At 42.7% G+C, this 17,495-nt stretch overlaps 2 protein-coding genes across 4 annotated transcripts in view; both read right to left on the bottom strand.

The window, feature by feature from the left end:
* Positions 1-5,755, bottom strand: part of LOC109895453 (putative solute carrier family 22 member 31) — a 15,557-nt gene extending 9,802 nt beyond the window's left edge. The window contains exons 1-3 of one of the 3 annotated variants that reach the window (XM_020489147.2): positions 5,176-5,755; positions 2,521-2,624; positions 2,234-2,388 (exon numbers count right to left, since the gene is read on the bottom strand). In XM_020489147.2, coding sequence (XP_020344736.1) covers positions 2,234-2,388; positions 2,521-2,624; positions 5,176-5,565 — 649 coding nt within the window. In that variant the 5' untranslated portion in view covers positions 5,566-5,755. The remainder of the gene's footprint in view (positions 1-2,233; positions 2,389-2,520; positions 2,625-5,175) is intronic. The other 2 variants (XM_020489146.2, XM_020489148.2) reach the window with 2 other exon arrangements.
* Positions 5,756-6,658: 903 nt separating this feature from the next.
* LOC109895279 (ankyrin repeat domain-containing protein 11-like) overlaps positions 6,659-17,495 on the bottom strand; it is a 139,551-nt gene continuing 128,714 nt past the window's right edge. Inside the window, 5 exon segments of the mRNA XM_031830784.1 lie at positions 6,659-13,274; positions 13,413-13,505; positions 13,665-13,808; positions 14,112-14,210; positions 14,401-17,495. Coding sequence (XP_031686644.1) covers positions 13,089-13,274; positions 13,413-13,505; positions 13,665-13,808; positions 14,112-14,210; positions 14,401-17,495 — 3,617 coding nt within the window. The 3' untranslated portion in view covers positions 6,659-13,088.

Genomic DNA, 17,495 nt, shown 5'->3' with positions numbered 1-17,495 from the left:
GTAGAAAGTAGTAACAAATTTGCTAAAATTCTAAATTCTGTGATGAGAATCAAAACACACAACCTTTGGGTTGCTAGACGTTTGGCGTTCACATTATATGCCCACGCAACCACCCTGCTTTCGTTTGCCTTAAGTAACCATACCAAATGTAACATATCATATGAGTGTCTCGGATTTACATTTACTATGTTAAGTCTACTCTATGAGACCATGTTGCTATGGGAAGTATGGGGGAATACCATGTCAATATGTATTTGTTCTCAATGTTTTGACGTGAAACTGGTGACAGTTGTGAATAACGTTCCATAGTTGGAGTTAATTGAAAATAATGCCATTGTTGATTAGATGCTTTTTTCATTAATTAGGTTATTTTCTCTTGAACCATAATAGTGTATCTGCTAGAAAGTCATGGAGAATATGGACACATTAATGAAAACTTTGATTTTTTAAAACATTTAAAATACAGTTATCCAAGTATAAATTACCAGAGCTATGATAGAAAATATATGGCAATCTATTAATTATCAAAATGACTGAAGATTCCCGTAACTTTGGAAAAATTACAAGTAGCTTTGCCCTACTTTTAGAAGAGTGCAAATTACATGTAGCGAATTGTCCCAGTTCCATTGATTTGAATTAATCTTCTCACGCTACTGATTAAAGTAGAACAAGCTAATCCATTTCAGTCTGCAGTGCCTGCTTGGTAAATGTTGATGCGTGAGCAGTTAAGGTACTAATTTAGCAAAATACTCTGAACAAAACGCAACATGTAATTTCAAAGATTTTACTGGGTTACAGTTCATAAGGAAATTAGTAAATAAAAAAAATAAAAAAATTAGGCCCTAATCTATGAATTTAACATGACCGGGATTTTTTTTCTTTTTCCTTTATTTAACTAGGTAAGTCAGTTAAGAACAAATTCTTATTTTCAATGACTGCCTAGGAACAGTGGGTTAACTGCCTGTTCAGGGGCAGAACGACAGATTTGTACCTTGTCAGCTCAGGGGTTTGAACTTGCAACCTTCCGGTTACTAGTCCAACGCTCTAACCACTAGGCTACCCTGTCGCCCCATACAGATATGGATTTGTTTGTCACAGATACAGTACCCCCCCAAAAATAAAAGTAGGGGCGTGGATCAGAAAAACAGTCAGTATCTGGTGTGACCACCATTTGCCTCAAGCAACGTGACACATCTCCTCTGCATAGAGTTGATCAGGCTGTCTATTGTGGCCTGTGGAATGTTGTCCCTGTGAAGTTGCTGGATATTGGTGGGAACTGGAACAAGCTGTTGCACATGTTGATCCAGGGCATCCCAAACATGCTCAATGGGAGATGTCTGGTGAGTATGCAGGACATGGAAGAACTGGGACATTTTCAGCTTCCAGGCATTGTGTACAGATCCTAGCGACATGGAGCCATCCATTTTCATGCTGAAACATGAGGTGATGGCGGCAGATGAATGGCACGACAATGGGCCTCAGGATATCGTCACGGTACCTCTGTGCATTCAAATTTCAAATTGCCATGGATAAAATTCAATAGTTTGTTGTCTGTAGCTTATGCCTGCCCATACCATAACCCCACCATGGGGCACTCTGTTCACAACGTTGACAATAGCAAACCGCTTACCCACGCAACGCCATCTGTCCGGTATAGTTGAAACCGAGATTCATCTGCGAAGAGCACACTTCTCCAGCGTGCCAGTGGCCATCATAGATGAGCATTTGCCCACTGAAGTCGGTTACGACGGAAAACTGCAGTCAGGTGAAGACCCTGGTGATGACGAAGAGCACGCAGAGGAGCTTCCTTGAGACGGTTTCTGACAGTTGCAGAGATTCTTCAGTTGTCCGGGTGGCTCGCCTCAGACCATCCCGTGGGTGAAGAAGCCGAATGCTAGACGGACGGGGCATCATATATTGTTAGCTTTCTTCCGTGTTTGAGAAGTCAAAGCCCTTTGGATTAGTTCTGTACAGCTGCCCCTGCCATCTTGATTTCCTTGCATTTTTTTCTCCTCTTCGTTCTCGTACCGTCTGCTATTACTTTTACTAATTTAGTTAGCATTATGGTAATAGACGCCTAATGGGGTACTAAACCGGTAATACCGTTAATCCCGGGATAAGAGAAGGACGGTATGACGATATGAAAACGTGGATCCTGCCCAACCCTAAACTGCCTCATTAAGTGTGTACTCAGGAGTGAGCGGTATTAGTAGGTTAAGTCAAGTGTACTTACTGGCGAGGTAAGAGGAGAGGAAGACCCCAGCCAACATGGCGCCCTGAGACAGGCGTAGCAGCAGAAACACTACAGGGCTGTTGGACAGACAGACAGCTACTCCTAACAGACCGGACAGAGACACAGACAGCAGGAAGCCCTGTCGACGACCCAACCTGAACATAGAGAAAACAGTTAGAGATACATAGCTTCCCATGTACACATATTAAACATTCATAACAGCCTGTGTTGAAATTAATACAATTGTAGTTTACAATTATACAAACACAACAGGGGGGGGGGGTTACCAGTCACACACGGTGCCCAAGAGGACATATCCCACAATCCACCCTGTCATGAAGCAGATGTGCTGCAGAGGAATCTTCCAGTAGTCCCTACACACTAGGTTCCACTGTGGAGCAGAGAGACAGAGCGAGATGGTGAGTCATTCCACCTCAAAAAGAACAAGAAAGAGGCTTGACACCCACCATCTCAAGATTGCTCTGAAATCGTTTCTGTAGTTGGAAAAATATAAGATTGTGGCCTCCCGAGTGGCACAGCGGTCTAAGGGACTGCATCGCGTCACTACAGATCCGGGTTCGATCCCGGGCTGTGTTGCAGCCGGCGACGATCGGGAGACCCCTGAGGCGGCGCATAATTGGCCTAGCGTCGTCCCGGGTTAGGGGAGGGTTTGGCCGGCTGGGATGTCCTTGTCCCATCATGCTCTAGCGACTCAGTGTGTCAAGAAGCAATGGCGGGGTTGTGTTTCGAAGGACACATTGGCTCTCGACCTTCGCCTCTCCCGAGTCTGTACGGGAGTTGCCGTGATTGGACAAGACAAACTATCAATTGGATATCACAACATTGGGGAGAAAAAGGGGTAAAAAGTAACAAAAAACATAAATAAAAATATACACAAAAAAAAGATGAGCATTCCTTAAACATTATTTGATCTCTGAGGGATTAAGGTAATTGATTTAACCTAAATTGGTAAATGTATTGTATTCATTTATTGTAGTAACTACTTGGGTGCAATCAATTAGCTTAATTTATCAGAGATAAAATGTTGTTTCAACTAAATAATGTTTCAGGAAGGCTAATCTTATCTGTTTCTAACTACAGAAACGATGTCAGAACAATGTGAGATGGCGGGTGTCATGGTTTCCTGAAATGACACAGAATGACCCTTTTGCCACATAGTTAGGAATAGAGTTCAAGAGCCAAGTCAATGGAGCCATTGAAATAATGACATAATAGGTGGCCTATTTCTTCATCCAGGATTTTATTTCCAGGGTAGAAACATTCCGGGGGCAGATTGAGCATACACTATTTTTAAGGACAGTTAATAAACATGCCTGGAAAATGTGTGAAACTGTAGCTCCTTTCTCCCTTATTATTACATAAGTAAGAATTATAGGCCAGTGGCACACAAACACACACACACAGACACACACTTGAGGGCAACGGAGCGCCTTGTGTGAAGGAGGAGGAATTCAGCTGTGTGATAGATATCATCTCCTGATTGAATAAGAGTGACTGCAGATAGGTTTATCACATTAGAGCCACTGCACTTTGGTTTCCAGTGCCTTCCACCATTCCTCACCCTACTCCAATGCTTTCTTTCTTCCTCCCCCATCTCTTCATTTGCTCTCTTTCCCTCCCTTGCTTCATCTCTTGATCTGTACCTATCATCCAACCCCTTAAATCAGGGCCAGAAGGACCTCCATTCCTGCTGTATGATGTTTATACCCCCGTAGGAACAGGAACAAATGTCCTGTGACATCACGGAGAAGGGAAGCCAGGAGTGGGGGGGTCAGGGCTGGTTGCTTCCTATTGCCAGGGAAACATGTGAGAGTAAATACTTCACATCAGGGCCACTGCCTCCCTTGTTGATTTCCTGTCCAGCCCGCACACACTGTCTCTCTCTCTCACACACACACACACACACACCAGTATTTGCCTTGTGTTTAAACATTTCCGTAACTGCTGATACTTTTGTTTACCAAGATCCCTTTTATGTATTTGCACAGTGGGATGGGCCTGCCACTTTTTTGATATTATAATGGGCTGGTGAGATTAGTCCAAGTGCAATAAGTCAACATTTAGTTAGCCTTTCCCTAGAAGCAAAACAGGACAACTTTAGAGAGGCATTGATTGTGCTGGTCTGAAATAAGAATATAAGCCTGGTAGTAAGAAATATGAAAAAGGGTTCCCTTAGAGCCAAATAAATTCAGTTGAGCTCGAGTGTTCCTTGTTTAAGAGATGGCTACGGGTCAGTACAGAAAGATGAACGCTCGTCCTAAGAGTGACCCCTCTCATGTGCTCTGTTGAGAACATATCTTCCCAGGAACTCCATCAGGTTGGAGGAACACTGCTGTCCCTGCATTTCCTGTTGTGCTGCTTTCATCACATAAACACCCATATTGCATGGCTCTGCACAGCAGTCCCGTAATGTAATTATTATATAAACAGACTAATGTGATCTGATAAAAAAATGTCATATCAGCACTGTTTCTCTGGTAATCTTATTCAGGACATAACCAAAACAACATGTATCCCAGAGTTAAAAACTTAAAAGCATGTTTACCAACGACAGATTTGAGCAATGAGTAGGCCAAACAGGGCATCCCGTGTCATCTATTGATGTTACCTATTGATGACCAACTTTAGCCCCAGCAGTCTGTCTGGGACAATATCAATTAACACACAAGTTACAACGCCCGAAGTTATAGGCTAAACCCAAATCTACTCTGAGTAGGCTACGTTGAATGGATGAAGAACATTCGACAGGGCTTGGCAAAGATATCCACACATTAGCCTGAAAAAAGGCTACTTGTAAACCAAATTAGTTAAGGTAAATGCGTCGTCACAAAAACATCACTTGCACATGAATGTTTGCTAAGATGGCACAAACTCTCCAAAAACAACCACAAACCATCGAATCCAAGTATATATTTGTTTACCTCTGTCACGTAGTTGCTCTGAAGCGCCGCAGCTTGGTCGTACTCCCATCCTCTCGTACATGGCACTATCTCCTTTGGAATGCTGTCTATGAAGTTGGAGACGTTTCTAGGGTACTTATAAAGTTCACAGTGACTCAGTCCAGAGCCATTCACCCACGGTATGGTAAAATTGAGATACCCTTGTCTGGAATAATTACTGAAAAGAAAACCTGAAGGTAAAAGAGCCGGGTCGGGTTTACAGTGGTACGACCCGGGAATCAGAGTGTAAAAAACGTCGGAGAAAAGGTTCAGCGTCACAGCAAAGTTCGGAAACCAGCTGAATATGGAAACAATTCTGTTATATCGTCCATATCCACCGATTCTGGTATAAATCTTCGTTTCAAAGTCCATTGTTAGAGACCGTGCCGAAACCGCTGTTAGTCAGTGGTGCGGGACATCCACACACACCGCAGGGCATGGCAGGACAGGCTAGATGAGGAAGCACAACTCCAGTCAAGTGGGCAGGTCGGTGAGTAACCGAAATGTCATTGGTGGGAAGTCCATCTGCTCGTACGCACTGTAGCCTAGGCCTACTTCGCACTGACAGATTGCCATATTTATTCACTTCATTCAGAGGATGGCAGAAGGGATCAAGTTGTCAAGTCTATTTTTACGGTTTCATTCACTTAACATGGTCACCAAACACTGCTCGAGGAGTCAGGTAACAGGGGAGGTGAATAGAGGTCTACTGGAATTATATTTTGGAGTGGGGGTGTCACTGTCAATGGAAAGGCTTGTATGATTGCAAATGGTTACCTCTTCATACCTGGTTCATAAGTAGCCTTCTATAAATACTTGTGTCAGCAAATATGTCATCTACTGGTCATATTGCATGGCAAAAATAGGCCTGTTATATATCCACAGGTCTTGAAGTTCTCAAAAGTCTAAACCCCTCATGATCATAGATCTAAATATCAGCCAAAAACATACACTTTTCCAGGCGTCCTCCTGCTGGCAAAGCAAAAGATAAGCACCAGTGTTTCCGCTACCTCTGTATAGACAGTTTTCTAATTGGTTTCAGTTGACCACTTTGGTGCCACAGAAGCCTGAATGTTGCCTCGAGGGCCTTTGGGACAAACTAGGGATTAAATATAGGGATAAAATTGAAATGTAAATTAGCTGTCAGCTAAATCTGGTGCAACACATCCCTTCTCATACTGAGACTGATGATTTGTTGTACATAGTCCCTGCCAAATAAAGAATACACGGGTGTAAAGTGTTACACGTGTACACTGATTGGTATTCTATCAACTTAACTTGCCTGTGATAAATGTGCTAATCAATCTTAATAAAAATGAATTGTTGTTAAATTTCCTAATTTAGCTCAGAAACTGTGTGCGCGTGTTGGCATGGTGCTAAAAATAGATGTGCCCATCTCCCGAATGACAAGGCATATTTAATTAAGAGTACATGAATGAGAACAAAGTAAAAGCAGAAAACAGTAAATATTTCAAAATTTTATTTACGAACATAATCTCTGAGGAACAACAGCAGTTCTCGCGCTCTCTGTACATGCAACTGTAGAAAATAACAATTTAGAATTTTTACTTCTCCGTTTAGTATTTTTTATTTTCTCGCCTTTGTTTTTGCAGGAAATCAACACAGCTAGAGGTGAAAGTACTGGATCTTTTACAGCACTGACGATAGCATCAACAAACCCCTTCCCCCATAGCTGCTCCAACAATATGTACACAATTCAACTACATTGTACAAATAAAAAAAGTGACATTGTTACATCACCTGCAGCGAACGCACTGTCCCGTTGCTGTTAGAACCCCACATTCTACGCAAGTTTAGACTAGTACAAAGAGGAGGGTGCAAAACGTCCTGGGATATTTATTTACAACTATGTACAATGTCTCCAACGAATTACAGGAGGAAAATTTACACAGCGGAGACCTTTAACTGAAACATACCACAGGTGTCGGAAAGATAATAAATATGTTATTTGTTACCATTTAAAGAGTAGTTCTCCATGCTTTATTAGTCATTTCCCATTCTAAAGAATAAGCTACTGTCTTGTTCAATAAAGGAGAAAAAGAAAACTAGAAAAAGGCTTGAAATTGTGATTCTATTATGCAATATAACAGTATGTCCAGTTAAATATTAAATTAACACTCAGATGGACACAGTAGAGGTAACTTGTTACAGACTGATGAGAGGTCACAGGGTAATCTAGGGCATGACCAAGTGGTTCACTGTATGGGGGGAGATGGGAATGAGACAGGTGTTTGTTACATTTCCTAATAGAAATTATTCTTCACTGGTGTGTTTTGGAAATAATATTTGGACATGTGTAAGGGACACCAGTGTCTGGACAAAAATCACAGGGGATGTTGTCTTTATCAACCGAATGTATTAAAATAAATGCTAATGAAAAATACATATTTTAAAAGGTTAAAACTATTGCTCTGTATGTTTGCTGCAAGCTTTGAATTCCGAGGTTAGATTTGACACTGTAATTAACTATCACAATTTCAAGCCTTTGTGGTTCAATAAATGATGAAATAAAGAAATCAAGGCAGGGCTCAAACCGTTAAGGTGAGAGAGACGAAACCGAAACACACTTGATGTCTTGTAAACAATATTGAGGGTGTGAGGGTGTAGTAACGGTATACATTCTGCTCATAAGAAGTGATTGACATGCCACTGGTTTTTTTCTTATGTACGAAGCATAAAACACAAGACAAAAAGACAACACCCAACACTACATACACGGATCTGAAACACACAAGAATTCTGTTGACAAATCTCCCCCTCAGAAAAAAAGCAAAAAATAAATCAAATAAAAAAACAATTGAGGGCTTTAATCAAACTGCTGAAGTCTACATGACCCTGACTACCTGTGCTATGGCATTTATGTATGATTTTACTGCTTTATGACTAGATTTTCCCTCTTTCAAAATGTCCAGGACTACAACTAGTCAACTGCCCGTACACTGGAGTAGCAACACCCATTGCACTTGAATAGACATATCATACACAGCTATGTTGAACGTGTGTACATAACGTCACAACATGTCACTTGATATTGCCATTAGGATGACTGACAGGCATCCTATGTGGTAGGTCAAAACATAAAAAATAAAAAAAATCAGGACCCACCAAAAATGAAGAAACAATCAATTCTCACAAATCAATATTCCAATTGGATAAAAAACATGAACATCCTTAACTATCACTTTTGCAACATTCTTCCCCCCTTTGTGTACGAGTTAACTAAGTCTGCTTTTTGGTTCATGAAATTGAGGTGAAAGTTTAATAATTGTCTAGTCTAGGCCTTACTCTTAGCATGGTAAACAACCCAATAGAGTAAAGTATGATGGCCTACTGAATATGAATCAAAGAAACCCCTGACAAATACATACACCTACACTTGGAACAGTTGAGAAGCTATAGTGAAACAAACTACCTGCCTGTTAATATCTGTCCACTAAATAGTTCTGAATAAACTGGGTGATTGGTCATAGGTCATAGAAAGGATTTCTGAGTTGAACAAAAAATGATTTTGATTAAAAGGCTAATTAAAAAAAAGATCTCATTCATGGGCATGTAAGTCAAACCTAGTTCTTTTAAATCAAATAAACAATTTACCTATGTTACGCAGAGGAGTATGATCACCCTTTGAGTATTTGAAGAGTAGCACTTTCTACTACTGTAAACATATCTCCACTACTGTACAAAACTAGATAAATAGAGGGGGTCCATACTTGCGAACATTAGAAAAAGTTTGAGTTTAAACTCTCTCTGTCTCAAAATGTGCATCAGCCATTTCAAATCATGACATAGTTGCATGTGACAATGTTACGTTAGCTGTTCCACATTACATAACCTGGCACATTTAGCCTATGTTAACCTGATTAGTTGGCAGCGATTATTTCCTGGAACAAATTGCACATCAGTCTATCAAAGATCGCAGACTTTATATCCACCAACCAAATGGCATTTCTAATTATAGGTCAACATTTCCACCATAGGGATATTGTAAGCCTCCAAATTCAAGGTTTACTTTTGTTCCACTTGGTCTGTAAAGTATAGCGTCCCAACATTGCATGACGCATCCTTGACTATGCTGCTACTAGCCACTAACTAGCTACTAACTAGCTACTAACTAGGCAAAATTCAAAGGCATGTTTTCACATAGATGGAAACATTTTTGCTTATCCTTTTCACACACATCCGTGTGCTTTAACAGGAAAAAGATAAAGGTCATTTAAGTTAATCGTACATTGCAACAAAAAAAATAAGAAAGTTGAAGAGCCTTATGGTCTTGTCAAATAGCTATCATGTACCCCTACTACCATCGCTGCGAGGAGTCATATGCCGCTAAGGCGGTTAGATGCCCCTTCATGTCAAGCTTTTTTTGTTAAAGGTCTAATGCCAACATTTTTATCTCAATATCTGGGTAACAATTAAGTACCTTACTGTGATTGATTTAAATTAAAATGGTCAAAAATACAGTAGCTTCTAATAAAAAAAGTTGACTCTCCAGCAAGAACTTTGCTAGGACTGTCTGGGAGTGGAAAGAGGGGCCTAATTGGAGGAGCCTAATGGGAGGGATGTGTAACCTGAAAACTAAATTATTGGCCTATTAAACTTATACTGCCTGGTGATGTCAGTATGTTAGGCCTGTGTAGAATACTAATGAATCATTAAGTGATCTTGCAAGACATCGACTCCGCTTTGATCTTTATTCAAATCCTTAATAAGTCTATTGACGTACCTGTGTGACAATCTAATTAACATTTTAAAAAATCCCCATAAAAATCTGCCAGTTTAAGCTAGATAAGTGTTGTTTTGCATGGGATGCATCTCAATCCACTGCATCCGCCTATGTCGGCCTTCCGCATCTGCGGTGGGAGGTGGCAGAGCTACAGCGCTGTTTGTCAGACCAGGAGACATTTTGAAAATCATTCTTCTCGCGAAAATGTCTATAGCGTCCAAACGGTTGGCCTACTAACTAATATGACCACTCTATGGAAAGAATAGACTATCAAGAACACAATGGGGTCGTGGTTTTGCTCTATGACCCCCACAACTGTCACGGTACATATAACCCTGGTACTGGTTTTAAAACAAATGAGTATGGAGGTAGTTTTGTGCCAAAAAAAAGGGGTTAAATATGTGTCCAAAAAATATATATACATTTCCTGATCTCCTAGATATAGGACAGACACTTCAAAACCTTATTCCTTATGATTACATTTTTTTACTGTCTGTTTTTCCATTTATGAATGTGTTATTCAATTTGTTTCTATGGTCTTTAGTAGTAAAGCCCAAATTCACAATTGTATCCCCCCCCCCACCTCCAAAGGCTTTTAGAAGTTCAACAAGCACCATTCTGAGAAGTGGCAGACAGTTGCAATTGGCAAGAAAGACCAGGAACCAGGCTCGCTACGTTGAGTTATTGGTCCAGTTGAAACGTTGTGTTTTTTTAATAACTTTGATTAGCAGATGGTGCCGGTTGACCTCTGTTAAGGATGCTCTCATGGAAAAGGGTTCTATTACATCCATCTAAGTCAAGATTTGAAATTGACTGAAGCATAATTTGTAACCTGACAATCACTGCCATCAGGTCAGGTTAGCATAGGGCTGTGTGTGTCTGGTTATGTAATGGGAAGAGCTAACATTTAGCATTTTATCAAATGCAACTACGTCAACGATTTGAATTGGCTGATGTGCATTTTGAGACAAGATATTTTTTTTTAAGGTAAAGAAATTTCTATGTTCACGTATGGACCCAGGGAGTTTGGAAGCTAACACATTCCATAATTAAAGCAAGAATACATTTCAAAAACCAATATGGAATGTGGCCTGTATCTTTGCTAAAAAGGAGAAGTTTTAGGTGGTACACAGAAGAGATCAGGAACATTCATGTCAATCTGATGTGGCCTGAAAAATGGTTAACCTGTATATGATGCCTATGACAGTGACATTCAAAAAGGGAAGTTAAGGATTTCAAATATTGAGCTGGCTATCAGATCCCTAGTCTTGTGGCCTGAAAGTTCTCCAACATAATGACTATTATTCATAAAGACCCACACATACAATTAAAGTCAAATGAATGGGTAGATTAAAGAAAGAAAAAGACAAAAAGAAAATCCCACCCAGAATTAGAAATGTTATGGTTTTTCTTGTTAGTGGCATTTCTTTCTTGACCAATCCAGATGCACCCTTGTTTGACTTGCCCAACACTGAGTAAATTAAAAATATTCACTGTAAAAAGGCATTTTCTTGGTTTAGAGTTTTTTCAGATATAATTGTGTAATAAAGCAATGACTAATATAACTATTCTATTCTTTAAATCATTTTATAACCATTTTGCTACATCTGAGGACTATAGTTGTGGCCCTTAGTTTGGGCATTGTTCAATACGGTGGGGTTTTGTACTACCTATGTACGTTGTGGTGATTCCAACACAGGTAACTCATTTTGACCAGCCCTGGACAAAACCTATAGATGGGAACGTTACAACTGTGCACTGGAGTCTTTCAAATACTGACAACGTGTGCACATTTTGGCCCATGGGTATGAGGGGGAAAGTGCTGCCCGAAAGTGAACTGTACATACAAAGATCATTTTTATTCATTTATTTTTTTACACTTAACTGAGTGATGTTACAGTACATACGTTATTTACAACTGTGCAGTAATGTGTGGCAAAATAAATTATCTAGAAGGCAGCAAGAATACATTGGTTAACGAATATAAAAACTGTACATCATTTACGGAATACAATTTTTTTTCTGTTTTCTTTTTTCCCATTAAACTAATATTGGCTCTGTAGTGTTTCAAGTCACTTCCTCAGAAACAATTAAATGCCCAAGTAAAGAAACAGACAAAAAGAAGAATATTCTCCTCTAAACCACCATCTGTTTAGTCTTGAATCTTTGAATCGCAACATTCTTGTATTATTCTTTTATCCTGTTTTTCCATTTGCAGTCATAGTTGCAGGTGAACAGGTGTGTGTGTGTTCTACCTAGCTTGGCAGAGTGTCAGAGGCTGGTTCTTCCTGCATGCAGAGCCAGGTGACCAGACTCTGGTGGGGATGCTCCGGTTCATCCCCATTCTCTGCCTCACTCCTCTGCCCAGGCCATGAGGCGGAAGATGCCGTCTCTACACCTCTGGCATTAACCCCCTGACACACTATGGACCCTTGGCTGTACTCTGCTCTGCTCCGGGGCAGGATGCTGGTTCTACCGGGTGTGGTGGTGGGCTGTGGACAGAGAGGACTGAGGCTCTCTGACTGAGTGTGGCCTTATGGTCCCGACCAGAGAGACAGCGTCCACACAGACTCTCCTATCCTTTCAACAGGAAGAGGCTGGAGGCCCCGCAAATGCCACATGTTACACCACCACATCGCGCATGCATGCCCTTCTGACCATGTGCTGCTTTCTCCTCCTCAAGGCTCACCTGGAGCTCTGTGTCCACTGTGATGCCTCATCCCCATCCACCAGGAGATGATCCAGAATGGTGGGAGGGCTCCTCTCCAGCGTTCCTTTGTGGTTTCATTTACGGGGACCAAAAAATTCAGAAAAATATTTCTCCCCTATTCTCTGTCCAAACATCACCTAAAAGGGAGGTGGTGTTGGGCGCTTCAAAGCAAAGCCGTTTTCTGCTTTTTATATTCTGAACAAAAGCATAAAAACTTGAGGGATGAAAGTGCAAGTTGTGTTTTTCCCCGGTAAAAAGATGCTTCCTCCTCTCATGGAAGAGAATCATTAGCAAGTTTTTTTTTCTTTGAATTTTTTCTATATAATATATAGGTTTTATTCCTGTTCAAACCGGCTAGCCCTTACCATACGTTCTGTTTGATGTCTCTTTGATAAGTGATGATATTTGACCTCTAACTCTGTGAACGAGTGCATGTTTCTGTCACGCGGGCAACAGCACAAAGTCATCGTTGACGTCAACCATTGGCACGTAGAAGGAGGGGACCTCGTTGACGCACAGAGACTTGTGTACAGCAGGGTCCAGCTCCTGCACCTTCAGTTGCCACTCCATCCTCTGCACCGCGTTCAGGGCAGCTGCCTCATGCTGCTGCCGCATTAACAGACACGTCTGAGAAGAGAAGAGAGAGGCCATTATGCTACTGCCATACACAAATACTACTGCCATACACAGATACCCCCGCATATCAACCAAACAGCAAATGTGCCATAAAATAAGATGTATGGTCCTTCATGCGGTCATATTTACCTTCATGCGGTCATATTTGTCATCCACATCCTGAATCCAGGAAATGAACTGGCGAGCATTGAAGCGATCTCTCACTGACTTGTTCTCATCACCCTGAGTTAAAGATGACAAGCGTTAAAGCATGTCAGATGTTATTGTTTTATATGTATATAAAATATTAAGAGTAATTGGAAGAGCTGACTAAACAAATCCCACGTGAATGGCCCTGTCTGTCAACTTTCTGCCCACCTTTTTGACCACCCACAGACGCACCTGACTCTCTGTTGGCATGTTGTACACCTCAGAGTCCAGTAACATAGTGCAGGCACTGAATGGGACGGCCTGATTGGCTATCGTCCTTGCCGCTCTGCAATGGACCCGCAGTACTTCTTGCTCACACGAGACAATAAGCTTTTCCTGGAAGGAAAGTCAATACAATAACATTGGAGAGAGAAGGAAAGAGAGCGAGAGAGAGAGAGGGAAGACAGACTGGAGTTTCAACTTTACTTCAAAATCTTTTTGAGCAAACTGATAAGGTTAATGTGAAATGTCACATTTTTTATGGTGCTTGGTTGGAGAAATGCATATTGCAGTTGCATTTCTATTACATAGCAGCTTTGAACATTCATCAAAGGATCGTTCAAAGCACTCCTTCTCAGTGCGACTTCAGAAGTGAGATGGATAGATATTAGGGAGGGTACAGTGAGCCCGTGTTCTTACCCTCTCTATGCTGTGCTGCAGTCTGAGCTTCCCCCTCACTGTCTCCTGCTGTCGAAAGAGCTCCTTCAGGGGCTCCGATAACGATGGAGGTGGAGCAATCTGAGAAACCAGGGCAATGATTATTTGAGGTCATGATGTAACAAATCTTTCCATTGCAACAAAGTTCAAACTTTTGTTGTAAATGTGCTGTTAGGTTATTATAGGTGACAGTTACTTGACGTGTATCATTGTAATGAAATCTATGAATCAACAGATGTGTGAACATTTGTAGGGGAAGGGAGGGACTCACCACTGGGATGTGCAGCTTGCTGAGAGGCTTGCCATCCAGCAGGTAGGAGCCTGTGTAGGTCACGTACTCAGCGTAGCACTGAGGGGCCTGTGGTGTGATGTAGCACAAGATCTTCCTCTTCTCCTCTATTTTTTTCCGTATCTGCAGGTATTCGAAGTAAGGGTTAGAGCGGTCACTGTGGTAGGGTTCTATGTCATCCAGTTTGATGGCATTGACAATGACAGCCAGCGTCTGTTGAATCATCTCCCTGGTCTGCTGCATGGCTGTGTTGACCAGCTGAACCTGCGGTTTGGGGAACTTCCTCTTGCGTGGATGCTGCGTCTGGGATTCCTCTTCCTCCACAGGCCGCCCTTTAGTTTTGCTGACCACTACAGGAGGCGGCGGCGGAGGAGTCGGGGTAATGGCTGCTGTGGTGGAGATGGTGGTGACAAGTTCCTTTTCTTTCTCCAGAACAACAAAGGGGACAAAAGTAGGGGTGGGAATAGGGGTGGTTGTGGTTACAGCCATGCTCATGGTGACAGGGGTAGGGACAGATGGAGGTATCACGCTAGCAGGTATAGTGGTGGTGGTTGTACTCTCTGCTACTACTCTACTACTCTGCTTTTTTGTGGTGGTGGTGGTATTCTCCTGTTTTGCCAGCATCTGGGCCCTGTTTCTGGTCATCCTCTGTGGGACCTCCTCCACCTTCTTGGGAAGGTCAGTTGACAATGTTGTCAGAGTGACCGTGAGCTTAGATGTTGTCTCAAGAGCCTCCGAAACATGGACTGTACCAGAAATCGTGACAGCAACTGGCAGAGGAACTGAGGGGACTGGACTGCAAGTTGGCCCAACAAAGGGATCTGATATCTGCCCACTTTGTTCTGGTTTAACAGTTGTCAAGGAGTCCATACATGGAGTAATTACAACTGATAATGACTCAGTCAGTGACATCTGCCTGTGATGCTGAGTATTGTTTGTATTGACAGCTGAGAACATCATGTTTCCATCACTCTCATCAGTCTCTTCATATGTGGCTCTGTTTTCAAAGACCTGTGGTTTCACAAAGTTATTTTCAGGGACATTCTGAGGCTCAGACTCAAATTCTGGTTGGAAATTGTGTTTTGGTGAGGGCACAACCAAATCCTGCAAAGAATCATTGAGTGGTAGGACCTCGGGAGGGCACAGGGGTTTGGCCAGGATAGGCAGGTCAACTTCCATAAGCTCTTCACCCTCTATTGTTTCAATAGCAGGAGGCCTTATATGAGCAGGTGGAGGCTTGTAGTCGGCTGGCTCTGCATCTCTGACATCAAGCTCTGGCATCTCCTTGTCTGGCAGGGAGGTCGGGAGGGAGAGAGAAGGGAGGTCAGGTAGAGAGAAAGGGCCAAGATCATCAAGCTCATCCACTGTAGCTGAGAACGGGTCTGTCCAGGGCACCACTGGCTCGTTGCTTACTGCTAGAGGCATATGGCTCTCAGAAGTAAAGCCATGGGAGTTTTGTCTGCCATCTTGTACTGCACAAGAAAGCTCTGAGTCCATCTGGTGATTATCCTCCAAGTTTGGCTTGCAGTCTGTGAAGAAAGACTCTAACCTTGTGGAGGATGAGGTGGTTGTCAAGTAGTTTGGTTCCAATTCCATAGGTGTCATTTCAGGTCTTGCTGGAGAAATTGGAATGTCCTCCACAGCCTCTTTTTGCTCATCAAAGTCAGGGTCAGGCACATAAGACCTGTAAGCAGCATATGGAGGGGTCACTGATGGATGGCCAGGTATGGCAGTAATGTTCTGCAAATCACTGTCTGAATGCGAGAAGGGGCTGGTTATCTTGGAGACCGCTGCCTCTATTTCCCCATAAGTCCTTTGAGGAGATTTCAAAATCATCTCAGAGTTCCAGCTGATGGTATGATCACTGGAGTTCTCCACCAGGTTGGGTAGTGGATGTGGGGGAGTCAACTGATGCACCTCTGCAACTCTTCTCTCAGGAGATTCAGCCCAGCCCTTCCTCAAAGGCTCTTCAACCCTTGGAGGAGAGAATGAGCAGACGTCCCTCGTCTCCTCAGCAGCATGATGATCAGCATCTGTTGGTTCTTCAAGGTCCCCTTCCTCTTCCTCCTCTTCTTCTTCATCTTCTTCCTCCTCCCCCTCTTCGTAGTCCTCTTCTTCCTCCTCCTCCTCCTCCTCCTCAACAACAGGGGGCAGATACTCACTGCCACTGACTGGGTCAGAGGGAACAAGACTGTGCTCACTTTGATGAGGCTCAGAAAGGTCATCAATATCCAGGGGAGGAAGAGCAGCAGGTGCAGGGGTGGGTGGAGCAGCAATGTCCAGACATGGCTCCTGGGGGTCAGGTCTGTGGACTGGCGTTGAGGGCTTCATCAGGAAGTTATTGTAGACAATCTCAGGTAGGTGTTCACAGGTCTCTGTGCCAGCCATTGCTGTGGTGGCCCCATCTAGTGCAGGCTGGGCAAGTTCCAGCCCGGGAGACAGCATCCTAATAGGTGAGAAGTAAGGAGGAGACAGGCATTCAAGTCTTTCCACTGATGCTGCCTTGTCTTCTGGAGGCTGGGAGGCTGCCAAGTCAAACTCAGAGGCGTCTGGCAAAATGTGTTGTAGAAACTTGCCAGCTTCAGCTTTGAACTCCTCTTCCAGGGGTCTTCTAACATCAGACGAAGCCGATCGACTGACAAGGGGCAACTGGAGATTCTTAGCCGGAGTTATACAAGTCCCTTCTTGGAAGGTGTGTGATGAGTTGGAGTACCTGTCAAAGAAGGATGGGGAGCAGGCATTCATAGACATGGCCATGGCTGATGAGTTCTGACAATCTAACCCATCAAACATTATATCAGGGTAGTCCTCTGCACTGCAGGATGGAGTCCGTGGCGTCTGCATGATTTCCTCATAGCTGGGACAAGAGATTACAGATGTGGGGGTGGGAACACCCGTTGGTCTATTCTGATCTTGCCGAGGTGAGGCAGGGAGATTTTCTTTCATCTGATGGCCTGCAAGCCAGTCCTTTGAATTTTGAGTGTCAATGGGTTGTGGCTTTCTTTCTGGAGACATAATTTGGGCTGGGAGACCAACATCTTTGAGCTTCTTCTCTTTCAATGCAGATTCTAAACTAT

This window comes from Oncorhynchus kisutch, linkage group LG8 (genome assembly GCF_002021735.2).
Source record: "Oncorhynchus kisutch isolate 150728-3 linkage group LG8, Okis_V2, whole genome shotgun sequence".
In the NCBI taxonomy this organism is placed as follows: Eukaryota; Metazoa; Chordata; class Actinopteri; order Salmoniformes; family Salmonidae; genus Oncorhynchus; species Oncorhynchus kisutch.
Note: the sequence above shows the minus strand (reverse complement) of the source record. Positions and strands in the feature narration are given on the sequence as shown.